General features: G+C 39.6%; 1 protein-coding gene across 17 annotated transcripts in view; it reads right to left on the reverse strand.

Moving 5' to 3' along the window:
• PTPRD (protein tyrosine phosphatase receptor type D) overlaps positions 1-25,202 on the reverse strand; it is a 530,840-nt gene that overhangs the window by 324,768 nt on the left and 180,870 nt on the right. For all 17 annotated transcript variants that reach the window (XR_006416251.1, XM_044445966.1, XM_044445967.1 and 14 more), the window contains exon 2: positions 18,277-18,442. Coding sequence is in view for 16 of the 17 variants with exons in the window: in XM_044445966.1 (XP_044301901.1) it covers positions 18,277-18,361 (85 nt within the window). In the remaining variant the exon portion in view is untranslated. The remainder of the gene's footprint in view (positions 1-18,276; positions 18,443-25,202) is intronic.

The following is a 25,202-nucleotide window of genomic DNA, read 5'->3' on the forward strand; positions in this document are numbered from 1 at the left end:
AAAACTCAAATGAGCCTATATATATTTGGATTGGCAGCTTGGTTTGGCTTTGATCATCTACTTCCACATTAATTAAGCAAATATAAAGCCATCTATTGTTGAAGTGGCAAAAGTAAGTTACCAGGACACAGAAGCTGGCGTCATCTTTTCTGACAGATGAAGTGAGATCATTTTTTTATCTTCCACCCCAACATGCAAAAATGGTCAAGTCGGAAGAATATTTTACGATTACCTCACTTTACTTTCTCCAGCTTTGTTGTGAATGACAAAGAAAGCTTCAACTACTGGACAGTGTAAAAAGGTAATAAATGAATAAATTTCTGTAGTTTTCACCATAAACAGAAAAAGACAACTTGCAGGAAATGCACAATTAATGTACTTGATTTCCATAAATCACAATACATGCAAACCTTGGATATGGTTACCCCATTCTTTTCTTAAAGAGTAGTGTGATTTTTAATTTCCAAAATCACCAGCTCAATACATCATATTTTATTAATTAACACATTTTAAAATGAAATACTTTGAAACAATTACAGTTAAATCTAAATTAATTCCTGTTGAGTCACGGAATCTAAGATACACAACTTGTACATTTCAGTATCTTTTTATATTTAACTTGACAAATTAAGCAGAATTCAATAAATGCACCATCTTCACAACAGGTGCAACAATAGAGGTTCACAGTTATTTTGTTTTATTTTATCTTCATTTACTGTAAGTGCAATCCTATCCCCCCATGTGAGTTTAGTATAGGTAGCAAAAAGAGAAGGAAGTGCAATTGGAAAAATTTCTTCAAATATTAAATGATGATAAATAAAACAGATTTTTTTAGACATCTGACTGATGTCATGCAACAGACAAGAACACAACTTACAACCACAGAAATACCACACTGTGAACAAGTCACTTCCTCTAGCAGGTACTCCAAGAAGACCCACTGGTTTGACTGAAGTAAGACATTCCAGATCAGCTGCATATGGAGAATCTATGCATAGTAACATCCTGCTTAAATTCAAGTTGTCTGCAGCTACATTACAGCAACACATGTAAAAATAAATATACAGTATCACAATGCTGAAGATCCTAGGTATGATGTTGTTAGCTCCATAGTGTGGTAGTCAATTTTTTGCACAACTCCCAAAAGCAGTACAAGTGGAAAGGTTTTGGAAAGAACAGGAAGATCTATGGCTTTGCTTATAATTTTGTTCAGGATAAGATCCCTACTTGCCTTTCTAGTATTGTGCTGTTATCTGTTTCCCCAACTCAATAGCGTAAAAGCCCAGCCACTTGTAGTATGCATGTGTCTTGAAGTGCATGCTAGAGTGGAACTACGGTTTCTTTTCCTGCTTTGAAAATGGAAGGTTGGCATTAAAAAGTTGGGCATACTGCTGTATAAATCCAGTACCTGCCCACTGGAACAAAACAAGTATCAAGTGTTTCTAGGGCTGCATTCCTGTCCACACATAAAAAAGACTAAATCCTATTAAATCCTGGATTCAGTGCGAGCTATTTCTGATACCTCAGTACCATTTGCTACTTGATACCTCAATTGGCTGCAACTGATCCCAGCAATTGCTGGGAGGCTCTGAAGGTTTTCTGGCTTCTCCTTTTGTGATAACTGGTTGTTTTAGAAGACAGAGGAAGTTGAGAAGCTTTTGCTTCTCCTCAGATTGGCTAAAGGTTTCTTTGGGGAGAAAAGTAATGGCCGGCTGGTAATCAAAGTGGGCAGAGAAGGGGCAAAGCCACTAGACAGAGAAGAATGGATGGATGTCATATCTTTAGGCAATGCGCAAAGTCAGTCAACCCGTGACTGATCTCAGCAGCCACATCCGCAGGGAAAAGGATGTATTGGAAGGTTGATTGGTGGCTTATACTGCCACCCAAGGGAGTTGGTGTCTGTCCCATGAGCAAGTTGACTAAGACAACTCACTTCTCGGACAGACCCTAGCGTTTGTTGACAGTAGTGAGACTATGGGCCAGAGGATGGGGATGGCAAGGCAGCTGAAGTTGGAGGATGCAGCCACTTCTAGAGCAAGCAGCAGGGAAAGGGGAGCAGTGGTGAGGCGAAGCAGTCCAACTGCTGGTAACCAGAGGCAGTGGAAGAGGAACAGAGAGCAAGAAACCAAGCTTCAAGTGCAGGTGTGCATTTTCAGGGGAGTGGAAATCATTTGAAAGAAAAATGGTGTTTGGGAAGACAGGAGGAGTCAGAGACCCAAACAAATGGTTCTCAGGTCATGACAGACAGGTAGCAGAAGCAAGCAGTAACACAGAACCAAGGCTCTATTGGCCAGGAGCTGGGAGGTAGATAGGGGCCTGGGCAGCAGCAGCGGGTCCAACGGGAAAGTGAACAGCAACAGCACTGTTGCTGAGGCTCTACTAAGCCAGACAAGTAAACTACAGGGAAAGAGCTGCAGGGAATAACACAAAGGCGCAACAGCAACAAACAAATAGCAAAACCAGTCTGTTACACTGAGGAAAATCAAACCCAGAAGTAGCAGGTAAAAAGTGAGTGATGACAATGGCCCTGATCTGCCACGCTTTCCCATCCACCACTTGAATGATATGCTTTTAGCCTGCTTCGCAGGAGGGCTGGCCCTGATTAATACTCTTGCATCAATCTCATGCAAATAATTAAGCTGTACAGTTTACATATTAAGTAACATTCACTCTGAAAACCAGCATAAAACACAGTGTGATAAGCCTGGGTTCCACATTGTCACTGCCATTTCAGTAAGGGAAGCACTGACTCACAAATGTAGAACATTTTCATTCTGAGTACTAGTGGTGATTTTCCTCTTTCATGCTTTGTATTAATTTTTAGGCCTTCACTCTTTAGAGCAGTGAAAAAGTAACTGCAATGGAGTATTTTTGCATAATAGGTTTTTCCACTTCTCCGAGGAAACTTTTTGAAAACTGATAATATAACTGCCTTACTCGATGCATTTTAATGTCAAATTTAGCAAGTGCAGTGTAAAATTACTGTCACAATACTACATAGCAATTTTCGTAAAATCAGCTCAAAAAGAATTCTTAGGAATGTATTGTACAGAGGAATTGAAGTGACTTTTTTAAGGGGTGGAAGAAAATATACCAACTCATTTTGTCAGAAAATGTAGACAGCACTCCATCCTCAAACCTATTTCCAAATGAGGCTCCATCTACAATAAAATAGCAGTGTAAGCAGAGGTATATTAGTCACCCAGAGTGTGAGGCAACACAAAAATGAATGGAGCCTTAAGACACAAACTGCTTTGTGCAGCAGTCCAGAGGAAGAGGCCTTTCTTGATTCCAGGAAGAAAGGCCCCACCACAGTTTTTGCCCTGACATGGCACAGTCACCTGGCCATGCTCACTGAAAGAAGGTTTGAAGAGGAAGCCAACAGTATTCAAAAGTTCTCTCTCCTGAAAGCCCAAGAAATATAAATTTTGGCCTTATATAATATAAATTTTGCAGAGGAGCATCCATGAGTCAGCTTCCCTTCAACTTTCTCTCAGTGAGGTGAGTACACGAATGCTTGATTGACGTTGGATGTGACATGCCTAATTGTATGGGCAAAGTCAATATTCTATGCTTTGAGCATCTGTTGCTGTATTCTTGACATTTATATCCAGTGACCAAGATGTAGGCCGAGGTATATAGCAGGTGTGGCCAGATGCAAGAGCCACCTATGGTAAATGTCAGATGCTTGCGAGCTGCAAGACTTTTATTTATTATAACTTTATGAAAGTGTGCTCTTACTTATCAGTGTATGATTTCTAATGTGCAAGATAAGACACACAGACCATCTGGAACACTAACTGTGGGATGCCTTTCCACAGAAATGTTAGAAGATTAGGAAGAATAACGACTCAAAGCAAATGTCATTTTAATAAAAAATATCACAGAATTTGTTTTTTTTTAATGTTGCCACAGACAGAATCCTTTCAATTACCTGTTAGTGAGAAGTGCTGAGAATTCTTTGTTATAATTCTAATGTGAAGACCATGTCCTATGAGGGACCTTTTAAGGATCTACAGAAGGGACAAGCAGCAACAGGATAGCCATCTTCAGGGGCTATCACATAAACAACACAAATTCTCTTTGGACCTGGGACTGGTCCTCACTCTCTCCACATTCAGGAAGGGGGTCTAGAGTCAGCAGGTGCAACGCAGAGCATCACAGGGCGAGCTCTTCCAAGGCTGCCAGCCTGACCTGCTCGCTTTCTGAAGCTTGCAGCATGCCCTGTGCACTCTTGCTGACAAATACAAAGGTGCTTTGTTGGTGACAAATACAAATAAGTGCTTTGCCACTGCTCCAGGCAGAAAATCTGGTGGAGGTGGCAGTAGTTACTCTGGCAGTGGCAGCATTTCCTTGGCATATTTGGTGGTCACCACCTTAGCTGCGACACTACTCCTGGTGAAGAAGCCACTCAAAGGCCTAAAGAAAGAGCTCATGGTCAGCCTGGATCTGCTCCATATTTGGCTTCTTCACCAAGGGTAGGATTGCAGCTGAGACAGCAGCCACCAAAGAAATGTCACCACCTTCAATAACACCACCAGATTTGCTTCCTGGAGCAGTGGTGGAGATAGAAACACCAAAGTGCCTTTGTGCTCATCAGCAGGAGCAGGAAGGAAATGCTGTATGAGCTGTCACGAGGTCACCAACCCAACCCACTCTCTTCCTGAGCCTTGGGAAGAGAGGGGGATAAGCTGGTGGCCTCAGGGGAGTTTGCTGCAATCATGAAAACCATCCCGAGATGCCGAGGCATGTGGTGATGGCATATAAACGCTATAAATAAATAAATAAATAAATAAATAAATAAATAAATGCCTGTGCAATCACTGGATCTGTACGAGGGAGGCGATGGGGGCTCCAATCCCTCTGTGAGCCACAAAGTAAACTCAGCGAGCTGCATGTGGCTCCTGAGCCTTGGTTAGGCCTCCCCTGGTATACAGGTTACAAGAAGATACTGAAACCATAGCAAGATATGAAATCTTCAAAACAGAACATAAATTAAAGGGTGGGGGATGCTATCATGATGCACAAAATCTCATGCCATGCGCAGGAAACTGCAAGAGGCATCTGGAGGCATCGATTAACACAACAGGAAATAGGTTTATTTTTTCTGATTATGGATGCATGTTCAATGAAAGAGTAGATGGAAACATGTATACAGGAACATGCATATTACATTGTTTATATATTACATTCATATTTGCCCTTTCTTTCATGATTGTCATCAGGGAACACTATCATGGGGCTTCCAGGCAGTGTATTATCCAATCACTGAGCAGAACCAGTCCAGTTTAAGGTGTATATATCATGCCAATTAATGTCTTAACAGGACAATAACACCTGGAGTCCAGAGAATAACTAAGAAAACAGCATTTATATTTTCCCCAAGAACATTATTCAGCATGCTTAGCAATTAGCGCAAAACAGTCCTCTGTCTATTCAAAGTCCTGCTGACAGCAGCCATGCAGGGAGGACCAAATGACCAAAGCAATTTCAGCTTCTGTTGCTCAGATTCTTCTTTCTAAGGTCAATGGCCTAGGCAATTGGAATCTCCGTAATTCTAGGGTGCTCTTTCAAGGACCACAGGATTGCTCTCTTTTTAATGTTACATTTGCTTTAGTCTTGATTGTATTATTGGTAACCACTGCCCACCTTGAGTGTTATTTTTGGTGGAAAGACAATATGTTAATTTTGATTTTTTAAATAAATAATGTAATAAATAAAGGGATTCTTTTTCAGAATGCTTTAAACTTACTGTTCTGTCTGGAGCAGGGGGTAGTCACAAAGTAATGGAAAAATGCCAGGAAATTAACAAGCAATGATGTTAAATAGAAAAATAGAAAGAATGCTATAGCTTCAGTAACATTTTGTTAATCTGCAAGGTGTTACATGACCCTTTATTATTCTTGCTGTAGCACACTACTATTGCTGCCTCTCTAAAAATCACTACAAACATTGTGTCCCATCCCCAGCAAAAGCAGAAGTAATTTCTCTGCTGAGTTTGAGCAAAAACAGACTGAAAACACTGTCAAACATTTAAAGCAAATAATGCCCTTAGCACTATCATTTTCCCATTCTGTTTCACAGAATAATAAAAATAACCACAACATTCCCAATGATAAGCACATTAGCAATAGTGGACAAACTTTCTTGAAAGGCAGTTTACACACTAAAGATTTATCCCTGTATAAAGCTGCAGGGATGTAAAGAGGAAGGCTTCTCTTTGAGAGGCACTGAACTGACCACTCTATCAAGGCTTCTGCTTCCGGGTTCTTCATGGGATCAAGTCCTGTACACATTTCTCCTCTGGGTTTTTTCTTTCTTGGTCTGTTCATGTATTCCCTTACACAACCAGTGAAGTATAATGGAATTGCAAAAGTATAGGTACTTTCCATTCCTTCTGCTATTTCCAGATAATGCTGTATTTTCCTTGCTCTAAGAAGAGCTGCAGAAAACGCCTGAAAAGCATGGGAAAGGCCCTAAAAAGAATCACAACAAAGCACCAGCAAACTCTCATGAATGAATTGCAAGTGCACAATCAATGCTTCATATTCTCTCAGCTTGTGGGAAAGGGGCTACAATGGGGGCCAACTGGCCTGGACAGAATTCTGTATGAACTGGAAGTATTACTTAGAATATTATTTTTATCCAAATAATTTCTCCACCCTTATCCTCCATCAAACATGAGTCTGCATGTTAGCAAGAACACCACATGTTCAGAAATACTTCCTCCTTTGCAGCACAGTTAGTATTAGGAACAGAAATTAGGAAAAGGAAAAAACAAAACAGCAATTTTATGATAACATATTACTTCTTTCTACAGTTATGGTTGTTTTTACTTGACATTTATTACTGTTAGCAGGTTTGACTGCCATTTTTTGGCAGAAAGGTGGGATATGATTTCTTAACAATCATATGGCAGTAACAATAAATATGGCAGTCATTTTGAAATTTGCCACATTCACAGGGTAGCCATTTTATGATATGTCCACAACACTTTTTCAAGAGACTGTATTTGCCCACTCCCTGGAAAAGGATGGACTAGAAAAGGAAGAGTCTCCTGTTCCATTTTCTTGCATTTGATGGTTAGAGCATGTGTACAGAAGCACTGACTGGAATACCATCGTTCTCCTTGCATACATGCTGACTATTTGCTTCTAAGTGCAATTGTAGTTGTTGTAAAAGTCCTAACTCCAGTAACCTGGTTTGGATCACACAGAGATACAATCTTGATCAACCATGTGGATAGCACACTGCAGCCAAGTTGACCCTTACGGACAGCAGCAGTGGCTTCAAAAAGTGTACACAGTCCTGAATGCATCCTCACAGCGACCACCCAGTGCACAAAATGAGCCAGTGGTGAATCATGAACGGATGGCATTTACTCTATTCCAAAGTTAAAAACAAAAACAGCAACACACTAACAATTATTCTCTGCATAAACAAAAGGATTAGAACTCCTCTAATAACATGATTAGGATTAAGAAAAGTTATTAGCTTTCTGGTTTTTTTTTCACAGTTTGAAGAAAAACTGCCAGAAAAGCAAAGAGGACTCAGCTATATGCCTGATTTGTTTCTTTGCCCCTCAAGTCCTTTCTGCATCAAAACTAGTAAAACAAACCACAAGGAAATTTATCTCTGTCCCTTCTCAAGCTTTTGTATTAAAATAAAGAAGAAAAGCAAACTTCTGTGCATGTGTACACACAAAGATACTAGTATTTTTCTCCCCTTCTTGCCACAACTTTTGTCAAAGGCATCTTCTACCAAAATATCCATAAAATGCCACTGCTTTTCAGAAAGCTATATATGAAACTGTTCAATTAGAAAAAGGCAAAGCAAGAAGGTATAATGAATTGTTTTAGGAAGGTCTGTGAGTTTTTTTAGTGTCTCCTGGTTCCATGTAAGCTAGTAAAATAAGGATAATCCTCATTCTATTCACCGGGGGATATTTCATATTTCTACCAGGAACAGAAGCATGAAATAGAAAATGCATTTTCCACTGAAAACTCTATTGTGGTTTCTGGTCACCAAAAGGTTAGAATATACAATAGTGCAGAGCCACCTTCATGAGTTTACTCTTAACAGCTAAAATCTCTATAGATTCACTTGAATCTATTATATTGCCCTCTCACCAGATTATTGCTTTGCACTAACAGAAGAGCACCCAGGAGGATATTTAATTACAAGCAAAAGGGAAATTGCAATCTATACTCATCGTGCTATTATCAAATCAACCTTCAGTGGCACTCCTCAAAGTGCTCTGCTAGCAAACCTCATTCATTCCTCAAAATGAATTTTCCAGTTCAACACCCTGAGGAACAGAACAGGTCCAACATGTCCTGAACACAACTTTCCTGGAAACCAGTCCCTACACATCCTGTTCTCTCTGCAAAACTTCTTAAATACAAAAGCATATGATTAATAGTGCCAGTATGATTTTGTTTACTGTTGGAAAGCCATTCAATCATTACTCTACTAGGCCCTTTCACATCACCAACACAGCAGGTAAGTTGGCCACTATATAAAGTAGTGTTATTGATTTACCTTGCAGGGCTGAATGTTCAATGGAAAACATAGCAATTCAATTTAATAGAATGGAATCATAGAATAGTAGAGTTAGAAGGGGCCTATAAAGCCATCAAGTCCAACTCCCTGCTGGAAGTTAAAGCGTCCTTACAGATGGCTGTCCAGCTGCTCCTGAATGCTTCCAATATGGGAAAGCCCAGAACCTCCCTAGGTAATTTGTTCCATTGCCATACTGCTCTAACAGTTGGGAGGTTTTAACTGATGTCCAGCCAGAACTTGACTTCCTATCACTTATGCCATGTCCTGCACTATGGGATGATTTAGACAGTATTTGAAAAGTGATATCAGTTCTCCCCTCAGTCTTCTCTAAGGCTAAACATAGCCCAGTTCTTTCAATCTCCCCTTGTAGGACATTATTTCCAGTCCTTTGGTCATCTTTGCTGCTCTCCTCTTAACTTGTTCCACTTGGTCTACATCTTTCTTAAGCTGTGGTACCCAGAACTGGATATAATACTCAAGAAGGGTCCTAACTAATGCTGAATAGAGGGCAATGTGAAAGAATAGAGGGGAACTTGTGACTTGAAAGCTATACTTATTTTAATGATGTCCATTTTAGCTTCTTTGGGGGAGGGAGCGGGCAGGCATGTAACACTGTAGACTCATATTCAACATTGGATGTACAGCAATTCCAAGATCCTTATCTCTTACAGTATTGATACTATCTCCCATCTTGTAACTGTGCATTTGGTTCCCCTTTCCTAGGCAACAAACAAACAAACAAACAAACAAACAAACAAATTCTTCTCTGCTTTCAGAATTGATGTCGGCCTAACCAGACTTCAATTCTGGTTAGTCCAGACATCAGTCCCCAGAATCCTTCTTTTTGAAGAAAGGGACAAGAGTAGCCCTCCTCCAGTCTTCTGGCACTTCACCCATCCTCCATGATTTCTCAAAGATAAAAAGCAGTGGTTCTGAGAGTTTTTTTTTCCAGCTCCTTTATTACACTAAAACGTAGTTCATCAGGTCCTGGAGATTTGAACCCATTCAAAGAAATTAGGTGTTCCTTAACCATTTGTTTATTAGTATCTAGTTTCAATCCTGACCCTGCGGTTTGTATTTCATTTCTGCCATGTGTCATAGACCTGCTTTTGGGAAAAGACAGAACCTAAGTAGAAATTGAGCAATTCAGCACTTTCTGTTACCAATTTTATCTCCTCACGGAGAAACTGAACCATCATTTCTTTTCTCTGTTGTTTACTGTGAACATACCTGAAAAAAGCTTTTTTGTTTTTTAGCATCCCTTGATAGCCTCATCCTCAAATCAGCTTTAGACTTCCTGATGTCATTCCTGCGCTTCTGTACCACCTGCCTTTTGTCACCTGGCCTTCCACTTCCTATGCATGTTATTTTTTGTGTATAGCTCAACTTTTTTTTTTTTTTTTTGTGTGGAGCCCTATTGGTTTCTTTCTGGCAATTTGCTTAATAAAAATGTTAATAATAAAATGATTATTCTCAACTTCTCTTTGATTGGGTGGTCAGTAGCAGATTCCAAATCATATTCCTTTTATTCCGTGATAACATTTGTTTTGATTCAAATGCTCTCAATGGGGCTACCAGGCTGAGCTTCCTGCATTTTTGTGCAAGGGTAAGTATTTTCAACATATAATGCAACTCCATCTCCATTCCTATTTCTTCTGTTCTTTTTGAACATATTGTATCTTTCAATTGCTATATTACAGTCATGGGAGTCATCCCACTAAGTTTTACTAATACCTTACAAGACATAGAAACAGAATGAGTCAGAAGGGGTCTCCCAGGCCATCTAGTCTGACCCCCAGCTGCAGCAGGCTCTGCTCAAGACATGCCCACCATGTGCATTTCCAGCCTGTCTTTGAACACCCTCACCGATGGGGCCTCAACCACCTCCTGTGGAAGCCGATTCCACACTCTCGGGCTCCTAACTGTCAGGAAGTGCTTCATGGCATCTAAATCTAAACCTTGGATGCCTTCTCTGCAGGGGAGAACAGGTCCCTACCCATCTCCGTGTGACATCCCCTCACATACCTGTATGTCGCCAACAGATCCCCTCTGAGTCTCTTCTCCAGGCTGAAGAGACCCAGTTCCCTCAGTCTCGCCTCATACGGCATCCCCTGCAAACCGGCCACCAACCTTGTGGCCCTATGCTGCACTGACTCTAACCTGGCTATATCCTTCCTGTAATGAGAGGCCCAAAACTGAACACAATACAGCAGTTGTGGGAGCACCAGGGTCGTATAGAGTGGAAGTAATACCTCTCTTGATCTAGAAGCCACACTTCTGGCTATGCAACCAAGGGTGGTGTTCACCCTCTTAACCACACCATCACACTGCTGACTCATGTTTAGCCTGCAGTCAACCAGTACGCCTAGGTCCCTTTCACAAGTGCTGCTCTCCAGCCACTTGTCCCCTAACCTTTACTCATGACACCTATTCCTATGCCCCAAGTGCAAGACCTTACACTTATCTACATTGAATGCCATCCTGTTGTCTCCTTCCCACTTCCATAGTCTGTCCAGATCCTTTTGGATCTGGAGTACCTGGTCCTCAGTTGTGGCCACTGCTCCAGTTTTAGTATTGTCTGTGAATTTGGTAAGCAGACTGTTCATCCCTTCTTCCATGTCATTTATGAAAAGATTAAACAGGATCGGCCCCAGGACAGAGCCCTGGGGGACCCCGCTTGTCACTGGCTGCCATCCCAATGGTTCCCCACTAATGATTACCCTCTGCTTTCGGTCGGTCACTGCTCGGACAGTGCTTTGGTCTATCCCAAAACTCCTCAGTTTCTTCACCAGGATATCATGGGGCACTTTGTCAAAGGCCTTGCTGAAATCCAGGTAAGCCACATCCACTGCATCCCCTCCATCTAGCCATCGTGAAACCTTGTCATAGAATTCCACAAGGTTTGTCTGGAAGGACCTGTTTTTGCAGAAGCCATGTTGTGTGGCTGTCAGCCTCCCTTCCCTATCTAGCATCACTAGATCTCTCGCTATTATATATGTTTTTCCTACAATGGATGTAAGGCTAACTGGTCTGTAATTCCCCATGTCCCTTCTACTACCTTTTTTGAAAATTGGGACCACTGATGCCACCTTCTAGTCCTCTGGAACTTAACCCGTTCTCCACAAGTCCTCAAAAATGGAGGCCAGCAGGCGTGAGAGAACCCCTGCCAACTCTCTAAGTATCTCTCTAAGTGTAACCCATCAGGGCCTGGAGCCTTAGTAATGTCCAATGTCCTGAGGAGCCCCTTGACTTCTAGGGGGGTGACTCTAATCTGTGCCCCTAAGTCCCCGGTCTCATCTAATCTCCTAAGCGGATCTCCTCCGTCCTGCTTTGGGGAGAACGCAAAGGCAAAATAGTAATTTAGAATCTGTGCCTGTTCCCTCATATCACTCACTGGATCTCCATATATATATATATATGTATATGCCTTCATGTATTAAGGATCTCCAGACATATATGCCTTCATGTATTAAGAGTTCAGGTTCATCTTGTTTATTGCCATACTCTGGGTATTAAAGTCCATGAAGCCCATGTACTTTATGGTCTGGCTTCATTCCTACATTACTGAGAGGACTATTTCAGGGCATGAGTATAACTCTTTTCTGTGTTATGTTGCATATGCCTTCATCTGCGGCTGCCTCCAAGACCACATATCCCTTCCAAGTCAGATTCTGTTTAAAGCCCTCCTGATGAAATTCTTCATGATATAGCCAAATTCTTTCTTTCCAGCGTTGGTGAGGTGCAATCCATCCCTTGCCAGCAGTCCATCATCCAAATAGTGTAGTTTGTGGTACCAGAAACCGAATCTATCACGTTGGCACCACCTTCATCGCCAGTCATTCATCAGTGGTACTTTTATTTCCCTTTCTTCTTCCAAGAAAGTACTGGGAGGATGGATGTGGAAACTACCAAACTACCTGGGCCTCAAAGTTCTTGCATTTCTTTCCCAGAGCTTCCATATCTGATGAGATTCCCATGTGGATTACAAGAAAGAAATAGGTATCTGTGTGCTTCATGAGCTTTGCCAATCTTTCAGTCACATCTCCAATATGAGCTCCAGGAAGACAAAATACCTGGCAAGTCCATGGGTCATTACAACAGCCTTGGATTTCAATCACATGTGACAACACATTGAGCACTCTTTTTTTCCCATTTGGTCACCTATGTTCTTGCATCACGCTCCTGGTCACACAGATTCCCTTGTAATTCTTCCTCTGTAGATTTTCCACTGGTTTCAGTAGATTAAATGGGTTATTGGAGTGATGTGTCTTCTGATTCTTTTGCCCCTCAGTTACCTTTCTCCAAGGAGTTTCCTCTTCATGGGCTTTCTTCAGATCATCCATATCTGCTTGAAGCCACTGTTGCTCTTCCATATATGGTGGTCTTGCAGTTCTTGCAGTTCCCTCTAAGAACTCTTCACCTTCTCTTATTCTTTGGAGGATGGTTACCTACTGCTCAAGCACGCTCACGGTTTCTTCTAATTGTTTAACCAACTTAAATTTATTGTAGACATAGAACATATTAGTCTTGAGGAAAACAAACATTGCATAACTTTTGTAGGTCACTACAACAGAACAATTGTTTTTATCCATTGTGTTCTCTTCAATAGGAAAGAGTAAAATGTAGATTTATTGATTTTTGCACACCATTAGGCACAAGCCAGAGCCTTGAGATGACCAGTTGAAGTCTGACTTCTATGTCGCTCACAGTGACCTCCTTTCATTTCCATGAATTCCTCAGGCAGATACAGATTATCCCCATCAACTCAGATTGCAGGCCACTCCATTGAGACAGTCAGTTGAACACTGACTTTTGTAATGCTCATGGTGACAGAATCCAGACACCATCAGGAATATGTACTATTCTTAAATATTGCTTTGCAATCCTAATCCTTTTTGCTTTTGTTTAACCTTTCACAATTGGCTAAATTGCTATTTTTCTTGCCAGATTTTAGGACACAACAGGAATAGAGAGCACCATGGTCAGTATAAATAGATAAGATACCATGCAAAGAATGAAACAGCTTACCTTTATCAGCTTAAACAATGTAATGTCATGTCTTATAATTAGTGACATCTTCTCTTAAGCTACTGGTTCCTCTGTAAATCAGCTTGACTGAGCTCCTGATATTTTTAAAGTTGCTTGACAAAAACGAATCTTATCTGATAGATTTGGTTAATACTGAATAATACTGTTCACAAGAAAGATTAACTGCAGGTGACAGGAAAACCACATTACAGTTTCCTGAGATGTCCTGCTCACCTGTAGATGTTATGTAAATAGGAAACAAAGTCAAGAGCAGACTTTATGCTGTGTCTGCTTCCTAATTAAAAACTCCCTACAGAGACCTCTCTTATACCTTGCTTACTATCATTTAGTTTAAGCAGGCTTTTGGTGTTTCATTGGCTATTTTCTCCTTTGCCTGTTTTGCTAATTTGATAGATGGGCTTTGGAACTATTTTCATCCTTATAATTTTAACTGATCCTATTACATACTAGCACTTATTTTAAGGATATTACTGAATTTTTATGACATAAATTGAACATATCAGTTGTTTAGATGTGAATATGATTATACCAATCCTAATAACATATTGTGCAACTTGCACATAAAAAAATGGTTTTCTTCCTTCCTTTTCACAATACTTCAGTACAGAAAATATCTTTTTCCACTGACCATGCAACAGACTAGCAACATATGGTGTGAAGAGAACATAAAAGGCATCAAATTATATGTCAATCACTGCTATGATTCTAATGTAACTTCTGAAATAATACCAGTTATCTATGTAACAAAGTCATATCTATGTAATTTTTGGCCAAGTCCATTCCTGTAAACCACTCTGGTATAAAAATAATGTGTAACTAAATATCTAAGAATAAATACCCATGAAATTCCATACCCAAGTATGGTTGGTAGAGACTGAACGAAGAAAAGAGAATATGGCTTGCTTGTGCAAACAACTTCAAAGAAAAAATTTGTACTCATAGTTATTATTGAGTACTACTACAGTCATGGTACCTTTTACAAAAAGCAAGAGTGTATTTTCAAAAACGTTATCATTTTGTGATTTTGCAGAAAGGAAGGCAATTTTTGCTCGAAATAAGGCCAAGTTCAATATGAATAGTATTGGTGCTCAATGTATGGTGTAATTGTCACAACACTGTCATCTATGCATTGGCCTAGTTCATATGCATCAACAAAACTCTAGATCACTGCAGGACAGGCTTAATGCTGCATTACCTCCCTCCACTGAACCCTCAAGAATTCCTGCTTTGCCCATGACAGTAAGCGACTCCTGTTCAGGAAGCCTCAGGGTTAAGCATCTCCCACTTGTGATGGAAAGACTTGATGGTAGGAAACAGTACACTTGTCTGATTGTGATAATCAGACATGTGTGTAAAAAATGTGTAAAAAATCCCCGGATTGTTCTGATGTGCAAACTGGGGTGCTGTGTCTCATTTTTTCCATCATATCATTATTACTAGAGTATAACAGACCAGACTTAACCTACAAAAGCACACGCTGTGTGCAATTACATGTAGGGCAATCCTGATGCCTATTTCTGTACAGGAAAAGTGTTTTTAAGGAGTATTTATGCTTTTCCCTGCATACCACTTCTTTGCTACAACTGTTCTCCCACAGCAGCTTTTCTACCCATGGGCTTACAGAAATGTATTTGTGTAGGTAAACTAAATGCCCTTTTCCAATCTGTTTCTACAGCTCCTCTGCTGAAAATCCCCCATTCAAATGAAGGTCACAGGATAAAGGAGCTATTGGGGGTTAAACTGCATCTAACAAGTAACCTGGCATTCAAATGCATACTTGCCTCTTTGAAATCAATGGGATACTGAAAAGCCTGACTTTGGTTGAATTGTGCCCTTATTCATACATAGTACTTCCCATGATACAGTGACCATCTACTCATGACAGATCATCACAGGAGATCATTTTCTACTGGGAGAATTATGATATAGACACTTCTACTAAAGGCATTTTCCCTCAACAAAGCCTGCCAATTTTGATCCATGCATCATTTGGAAGTATACAGAAGCGAGCAGTGTACCAACTGCTCACCTGCTTATATTTTATTAAACAAACCAATGATGTTTTGGCATTGGGTTGTTATTCATAATGTTCAAATATGGAATTTTCAATTACTTAAGGAGAGAGTAACAACCCATAGATTTCATTTGTGGTTTGTTCACATTCATTTGGTTCTGAAAAACCCATGAACTCAGTCATAAGGGACAGCAGAGGGGTGTGTGTGAAAATCTAAAAAAATCAGTTCCCATAATGCACTTTAGGAGCTCAGGATCTTATACATGTAATACTAGACCAAAAGAAAGATAATTTTCCCCATGGAGCATTTAGCGATAACTTGCCAGGAAAAAAAATCAGTTAAACATTTCCCACTGGGAAATATTTAATAGGAAACTATGCAGCCAGACCTACTCATTATCCTCATGTCAGCAGCTTCATGATCTATTCTAAAGAAGAAAATGTATTAACAGAAACAAGAAGCTTTCTGACAGAACTCACAATGGTTAATAGTCAATTGCCAAATTTTATATTTTGCTTTAAGCAACAAAGAAGAAATTGTTGAAAACATCAATTTGCAAAGAAAGGAACCTCTGAAAGCAGCTTATTACAAAACTGCTTGTGTGAAAGTACATCTGAAAGTGATACTCAGTTGAATACCTTCCCTGTGTTTCAACTTTTAACAAAGAAGAAGAAAACAAATGGCTAAAACCAGTGAGCTGTTAATTTCCGAGAGGTACGTTGATAAAGAAACTGAGGAAAATACAACCTTTTCTAAAGCCTTGTCTCACTATCATTTTTTGAAAGGGCTTTTTGCAGGGAAGGGGGTTAAGTGACAAAATTTCACTCTAGTCCCATTGGCAATATCTGTCATCCTGTATTTATCAGATGTTATATTGTGCTTTAACAATGCATTTAAGCATTTCAAAAACAAATGTGCTTTTAAAACCCTTAATTGTAGAAAGTTTGGGCTGTATCTCAGTTAATTATTTATTGGCTAAAGTATTAAAATGTCCTTGGCTTCACCTTATGCACAAGCATCCCAGCTGGTCATTAACTATCTGGAAAAGGCCCAACATTTTCTAGTGTCATTAATCTACAAACATGTATGTTTTCAGTTCTTGCTTTTTCAGACTAATTCACTTCCATGCTGTTATATTTAGACTAAGTGTTACCTTAAAACACTCAGAAAATTAAAATGTTTTAGAGTCTTGGCTGCTTATGAGTAGTTTATATTAACTGGATAAAATGCAAGCTAAGTAGCAATATTAATTACAATTGCATTTGTCTCATTAATTTTTGGAATTAAAAATGCGGTCTGTTATAGCTGTACCTAACTTACACGCATGTGCTTGTACTTGGTGAAACTGGATCACACTGTGATTCAGTAACCAAAAGCTAAGGCTCAAAACAACCCATTATCAAAATGAATTTGAATCAATGTGTGATAGTAGAAAGACACTAAACATCCTATTTCCTTCTTTGCGGGCACTTCAGGGAAAGAATTACCCAAAATGAATGCAAAAGGAAAGTAACCAGTGTTGATGCATGCTGGCACTCCTGTATTGTATGCAAAATGTTATCATTTGAAGTCCTACTACATTTTCAGTGAGCACTTATGCATGGAGATGTTATGAAGCCATTGTAAAGTTTCTGCAGAGAAGCACAAGTAGGATTTCTATCTGGTAATGCTGTTCACAGATTCCACTATGATAAAATTCCTATAGATACACGAGTGTTCATTCATATGGTGTTCACTGTATCCTGCTTTTCAAAAATACATTAATGCAAAGTATTACTCATTAGGTCAAAATCAACTCAAATAAGCTTCCAAGTGACATCACCAGAATAATTTAGAAAAACCTGCCTTTCGATAAATGTGTCTGTCAAAAAGTCTGAGTGAGTTTTCCCCCTTTCTCATTGCAGAAAACAGAAGACAGCTGGAGAAAGAACACATGTAAACTAGTGTAAGCTAGGCAAACCTAATGATTTCCTAATTAAAAAAGGAGATATTATCTTCTCATTAATTGGCAAGCTAATTGACCAAAACCCTATAGTACCAGAATATGAGTCCTGGGCTTGGAACTTAGGGGCCTATAGTACACCAAAGTCTCCACACTCTAAAGCCCAGCCTCAAAGTTGTCAGTTCTGCTTGGCTTGTTCAAATACTGTACTCAACGACAGCTGTTGGAAATAATACATTAGAACAGCTGCTGTGATAGACACAAAGGACCTGGAATTTTAATTGGCCTCAACATTGTATTGTTTATTTTCCAAAACTTGAAAAGAAAATATCCAAGGAACTAAAAAATACCCAATAAGACTAAGTGATGTTTGCCTTCTGGCAAGCAAGGTTAGGTTTTGTTTTGGCTACACAATTTTCCTTGCATTGTCTTTCTGAAATGACTGATCACAAGCAAATAAAGAGCAGCAGGAACCCTCCAATGCATAAGAAAAAGGGTATTAACAGCAAGAAAAAATAGTAAGGAAGTCAGTAAATAATCCCTTTCAAACACTGGCTGGGAGCCAAGGAGGATCCCACAGTGTCTCAAGATTTAGTCAAAAGGAAGCTTATTCAGAGGCCTTCAGAGTGTGCCAACTCAAAACAAAACTGTTCATTATGGCCAAGATTCTTTTTAGAAGGGGTGGGGAAGAAGGGGAAGAGAGCTTACTTTCAGCATCAGCACAGAGTAGGCAGCACAGGAGCACTACTACTGGCCTGGCTATATGCATCATCCGACAGCTTGGCACCAGCATGCTTTGGCGGCTTCAGTCACTGGCTTAGAAGCCACTGCGTGTCTCTCCAATCTGAAATTCCAGATGAAGATTTTTCAAAGCCTAGTAAGAACGAGAAAGAGAGAGAAAATGTTTAGAATGTTTTTGCTTCTTCACTTCCAAATGCATAAAGACATAATAAAATGATAGAAGCATAAGATTCCAGTTGTGAGTGTTGCTATCGTTGGCAAATGGTTCAAGAGCAGCCTACTTAACAGTGTTTATGAAGAGTATAAGGCCAATGAGCACCTTTCCCAAGCCACTTTGAAATCTATGTTATAATCAACAGTTCCCATGTGCAGAACCACTTTTTCTTAGCAGCATGCCATGAGAATGACCTGTCATTCCTAATGAGGTCCTACTTTAATGCTTCAACAGGAATAAGCCATAAAGATAGTCTAAAGAAGGGTTTAGGAGGATTCACCTCCAGGACAAAAGCCTGATAACAAACAACGTATTGGAAGCTGATTTCCTTGCACTGGGTAAGAATGACAGGGCTAAATTTGTTTCTCTCCTTAACACACTATATCTGCAAGGCTACAATACTGGTGTTTGTTGATTATTCTAAGAAAGTTTTATCTGGTTTGGCATCTAAAATTCCCTCTGCCCAATCAAAGTTACTTCTTCCTCTCTGATTTACCACGGTACGTGAATTATGTAATTCACAAATAAATTATGAATAAAGATTCCATATTCCAGTTCAGTCAGTTTAATTTTATATCTTGTATAAGAACCAATGAATAATACAGTGTGAGCATCTGCCTTTAAGAAGAAATCAATTTTGCTCTGCTATATTCACTCCATCCAAGGCTACATTAGAAACAAAACATGAAAACACATCCCCTCCAACAGGAAATTCTAGAAATATCCCAGAATAGAACTATGCCAATAACATAATTCTGCAGTTTAATTGTGGCTTTCTAAGCAGTAGCAGGTGATACGCTTTCGCAGTCTGAAAGAACCATAATACAAAGAAAACACTATTCTTATCATGATGTAAGGTTTGCTAGAATGCAGAAAACATTATGGAAGAAAGAAATTAGTACTAATTCTCATTCTACTGAAGAGATCTTTGCAAATGCATAGGTGGTATGAACAGTCTGTTTTGCAATACAGAATGACAGAAAAAGTTTGCTTGAAATAATAAAAAGAGACACAAATGTTAACCTATAATAAATCTTCTTCAAAATCACCTCTTTATTCCTTTGTTGCGACTCAAACAACACAGACCTAAGAAACCTTTGTAGGCAATATACTGAAAGTACTAGCTCTCTGCTTTCACTGCTACCATCTTTGTGCCAGCATTTCAAATGACAGCAAAGTCCATGAAACATCAGTCCTGTCGGACTCAATTTGTGTCTGTGCAAGCGTATCAGAGCCAACTGCTGCAATAATGACTCCAATGCTATCACAGAAGATGGATTTTTTTTTTTTTTGCATGGACCCATCTGAACAAGTGATGAGAAAGGATCAAACTATTTCCAGATACTGATGGTCATATGGATAGAAATTATTTTAATACCAGTAGCACAAAGTTTTTCAAATAGTCCCTTTCTAGAATGCACACATAAATTAATGAGTACATAAACGTTTCTGGAAAACAGGGGAGAAAAAGCCTGTAAGCTGCATCAAAGACCTTTTAAATCAAGCTATTGGTCTAATGTAGCATGGGCTGGGGCAAAATGTTCTCCTCCTCAGTTTGAAATTAGCAGTGAAGCTTTAGTAGAACAAAACAGAACATAATGTAACTTTTTCCAAAAGGATGTACTCAGTACAGCCCCTGGCAGGTTTCAGTCTCTTGCTTCCCAGCTGAATTTTTATTTATTTAGCTTAGACTCAACCCTTGTCAGAAGATGATCTTGCATTCTCATATACAGAATGAACTTAGTAATGAACATAAAACCATTTCCCCTCTACAGCCTTCTTTAGGAGACATAGCAAACTCATGCTCAAAAAATTTCTAAGTAATTATAAGTTTGCTCTGAAAAGAAGTAACCAGAGATGTGTAATTCTTTGGCCCACATTTGACGGATTTGTATGTGACCTATTTTGCACACCATGAATAATTAGCCACGAGGAGTTATCTTATCATCTAAACTCAGAACACTTCTTCCATTATGGATTATTTTTTGGAGAAAAGCCAATTTGGCTACCACGGTTTGTTCCGTGATAGGTTTTCACGCCATTCCAATGCAGAACAACATTGTGGGTTGCGGGGACTGACTGGCAGGCCATTTGGCAGAAACAGCGATACCTGTGCCACTCTTCCCTATCTTGCTCATGTCACCTCTGGTGCTGTCCTTCTGCCACTGCACAAGAGGCCCTTTGGGAAGGCTGTCACTAGAGCTATTGCACTTGCTTATTCTAGAATTCTTTTTGTTATTTTTGTCAATCTTGAGCAAGTGCACTCCAACAGCTTCCTGATAAATATTGACCAACCCACCTTGTCAATTTCCTTGCCTGATTCAGCTGCCAAAGAGTACAAAACTGACAAGGAAACTAACAAAGCTAGACTACATATAGGATAATTTGGCAGTTGCCGGTGGCTAATTGCCAAGTTGTCTATTGGTAAAGGGAAAGGAAAGCAGCAAAAGAGGGTGCCACAAAAGCGTGTGTATGCGTGTATGGGAAATATTCCAGCTTAGCAATGCAATTCTTTCAATGTTAAGTGTTGAACTGAGAAGCTCATTGAGTTCTCCACCTTTTCAATATTTTCCAAAGTCTACAACTATTACAAAATGGGAAACTATTAACCCCCCGCGGCTTTTTAAGGCTATTTTTCAGAGCAGTTACTGCAGGTGTGCAAATTTTAAATATTCCTAAATTTATTTTTAGGATTCTCAGGATACTCAATAATAACAGCAGTTTTAAGATTCTAACTTTTTAAAAAGGGAATGGCAGCAGACAAAATAGGGTAGCATTCAAAGCAAGAAGGAAAGAAGTGGGACTCTTCTGAGAAGGGCACTGGGATATATGCTGGAACTGGCAGGGAAATTGAGTGGAAAGCAGGGAGGGAGCAGCCTATAGAATAAGCCCCATGATCTGTTGGGCATACCATGCTTTTTTCTGTGAATAACTGAGCCATTGAGGTTAATTCAAGGGTATGATGTCTGAAGTTGCCCTATGGTTTACTTGAGTGAGTTAGAAAACAATTATTTCACAGTTTATGTTCACTGATAGCTCTTGCAGTTATTGGGGCAATAAATTCTTCTTGGGTTTTAACAAATCCCCTTAGGGTCTAGATAATTCCATGGGTATTCAAGAGGCATGCTTTCCTCTTTCTATTTGTTTAGGAAACTCTGAAATTCTATTTATCTAAATTTGTTTCTGGATTATGGAGTGCTGCATTACCAGGTGCCAAACCAAGGAAGAAGAAGAAAAAAACCTTAATTATTCCCCCCACCACCTGATTTTTGCAGTGTGAAAATTCTAATTCTAATTCTGGGATATTTCTAACCCGTCCAATCACTGTGTGTCTCTGAACGGCTTACAAAACAAGTTCAATAAATACAACAATATAAAAGATCATAAATATCCCAACAAAGATAAAACTAATAACCCACGACTGAAAATAAAAATTAAAATCTTTTAAACATTAAAATATTGGGTGAATAAAAAGTCCTGACCTGACGCTGAAAAGCATATAATGATGGCACCAGGCAGGCCCCTCTAGGGAACACATTCCATATCCTGGACTCCAATGCAGAGAAAGCCCTCCTCTGGGTAGCCCTCCTCCTAATCTACTTCAAGGAGGGTTCCTGGAGCAGGACCTCTGCTGCAGATCTTAAGGGGCAGGAGGGCATATAGGGAGAAAGACGTTCCTTTAGGTATCCTGGTCCCAAGCTGTTTAGGGCTTTATAGGTCATAGCACTTTATGGGTCACAGCACCTTAAAGCGGGCCTGGACTTCAACAGGAAGCCAGTGAAGCTGATGGTGGAACGGAGTTATATGAGAATAACACCCAGTCCCCGACAGCAACCTGGCAGTTCTATTTTGCACCATTTGAAGTATCTGGACCATTTTCAAGGGCAGTCCTACTTTCCATTCCTTTGTTCCTCTTGCTTCTCCCCTCACTCTACTCTAACAATGCACTATTGAGATTTGATAAAACAGATCGAAACGCAATCTTTGTGCCATTACACACGACCCCATCAAGACTTTTGTGTGTGATGGTTTTAAAAGGCTCAGGCATAGCTGTGCATGGATGTGTGTGTGCATGTCTTGGGATGACTGTATAAATGGTTATATTCAGTTCAGTAGTATAGTGGCAAATCCTGAAGTGCAGATACTCATCATGGCAGTCCCATAGCCATGCCTCCAAGGAGAATTCAGATACCTGGGCAGCAGTGTTCATCCGTCAACAAATTGATTCTCACCATCTTCATCTCCATCAGAAACAGGATTTCTCTAAAGCTAATGGGCCTTGATTGCCTATTCAGGACCATCCTAGACCACAATAGTTTTATTGCAACAGGGGAACAATGCAGTGTTGCTGGGAAAGAGCATGTTCCCAGCCACTGTGAGAATTGAACAAGGATGTCTCAGGGTGGTGGCAGATAGCTGCAGCATCTCTGCTAAAAGTCCCAGCAATGAATCACAGTAAGCCTTGGCTTCCCCACGTCAACGAAGTATTTTATGCATTATATGCCATGTTACCTTTGCGTAGCAGGGCATTTTATATCAGTAAAATACCATGTAAGAAGTATGTTTTCTCCACCTCTCTATCTCTCTCAGCTTTCATGAAAATGTTTCTGCCTTCAACCCGTTTTGAAAACACACTATATGCCACTCAATATCTGCCAAAATCGTGTGAATAAAAAGCTGCATTAGAAAATTTTACACACTTTGGCCTCATGTTTTTGTTTTAAATCATGGGGTGTTGGGACTGTTCTGGAACATGCAAGTGCACTGTCTCTGGCTCACCCACCGCTTTCTACTCTGGATCCTGTTTCTCAGGAAGAAATTTCAAGGAAACTATTTGTTGTGCGAAACTAGAATTCTGCGTTGTTGAAGAACGAGCAATCAGAATGTGAATTCATGATTTGTTGATAAATAAAAACTTAACTGTTTGCTCCTAAACAACCCAGAGTTCTGTTTGAACATTGCTTCAAACAACCCAGTAACAGGGGCATTCCTGAATTGTTTGAGAAAGTGGCTGCAAAGCAGAACTGCCAAGCACACAAGAGTAGTGTGCTTGCTCACTTCTGTGCACCACCAATATGTCATGGATTAAAAAACCCATTAATTGTCCTAATATCCATACCAGCACAAACTAGAAGTAACAATGATGCACTGTGCAAATATCAAAACACTATGCTCCATTCAATCTTCAAGCAGATATAAGCCATAAACAATAGCAAAGTCTTTGGCGCTGTGTCCCAAGTGGCACTCATTATCATTCACTATAATTATCACCATGCAATCCGGAGCCCTTAATGCTTTTCCCTGCACACATCTCCAGAATGGCATGACTTTAACCAGAAAACATACTGGTATGTTTGCCTACTGACCTTTGGCCTTTAAGAGAAAATATTTCTTGCTTGTATGCCTACAGCAGGCTTTTAGCATTTCAGGCTGTAAAAACATGTGCATCTGGAACGTAAAAGTCCTTTTTAAAAATACTGTTAGTGAAGTCATGCAGATGACAGCAGTGGTAACACAGGGTATGAACAAGGTGAGATATAGGCAAATGCTGTCGAACTGTTCCACACAAGCTCTGCTTTAGTCCTGACCTACAAGATACTTTAACCTCAGCCCTGTTCCTCTCTTAGTGAGGAAAAAAACAAAACCAAACCAACAACAATGGCACCAAATAGCTCTGAACAGGATGGCAGGAATTTTCTTTCACTACATTTGCTTTCAAGTTAAACGTCATACTTCAACAATGTTTTTCAGTGTTGAGCACCATCTCCATAACCATTGCATATGTCACTGAGTCACAATCTGCACAAATTTCAACAGTGAAAAGCTAATCCAGAATTATTTTATTTTAAATATTAAAATAGTTTATAATTTTAAAAAGAAAAGGAGGCAAAAGGGAAAGCTTTGTTCCACTCTGAGCTAGTATTTAAACTAAATTTAAATAAATTTAAATTTAAACTAAATTTCACGCAATTTAGGGAGAAAGCAGCATTTAGGATTTTTAAGGGAAGCATGTAGAAAAACTGAATAGTAGAAAGAGAAAAGCAGGCCCCTCACATGTAAAATGGTCCAGGGGGCTTTGGGAAAAAAACAAACCTTACTTTATTGCAAGGTAGGCAATGAATCTGAATAAATAAAAGATCAAATAATACTATATTAAACCTGAGATTTTTCAAGGCTCAATAAAAATGTATGTTCTTGAAATGTTACGTTAGTAGATTTTCTGGGTTACTGATATGACATGTGTGTGATGAGGTTTTTTTGGGGGGTGATCATCCCTGTTTAAAGACAGATATAAAGCATAAAATTTTAGGAATGGCACTAATCATTATCCATAATTTATTCCAACCATCCTAATTCCAAAATGTATCAGCCTATCATTTTGGTAATGCATGTGGCAAATGTATCTCTCTCTTATTTGTGTACAAGTTTAGGGCTCAGTCCTCCAATGAAGATATCCTACTGAACATCTGTAACCAAATCACAAACTTGGCACACTGAATTGTCTAAGAAAGTATTGCCGAATTGCAATGTAAGCTTTGCATAATGTAGTGCTTGACATTTTTTGAAAGGAATGAAATCAGAATTTATTGGCTGGCCAGTCATACCATATCCATTGATGAGTCTCTGTCTAGGTTTGTGTGTGAATGCGCATAAATGTTAACTTAGCATCCTGCCCAGA

This window comes from Varanus komodoensis, unplaced genomic scaffold (genome assembly GCF_004798865.1).
Source record: "Varanus komodoensis strain SLA01 unplaced genomic scaffold, ASM479886v1 scaffold5, whole genome shotgun sequence".
Classification (NCBI taxonomy): Eukaryota; Metazoa; Chordata; class Lepidosauria; order Squamata; family Varanidae; genus Varanus; species Varanus komodoensis.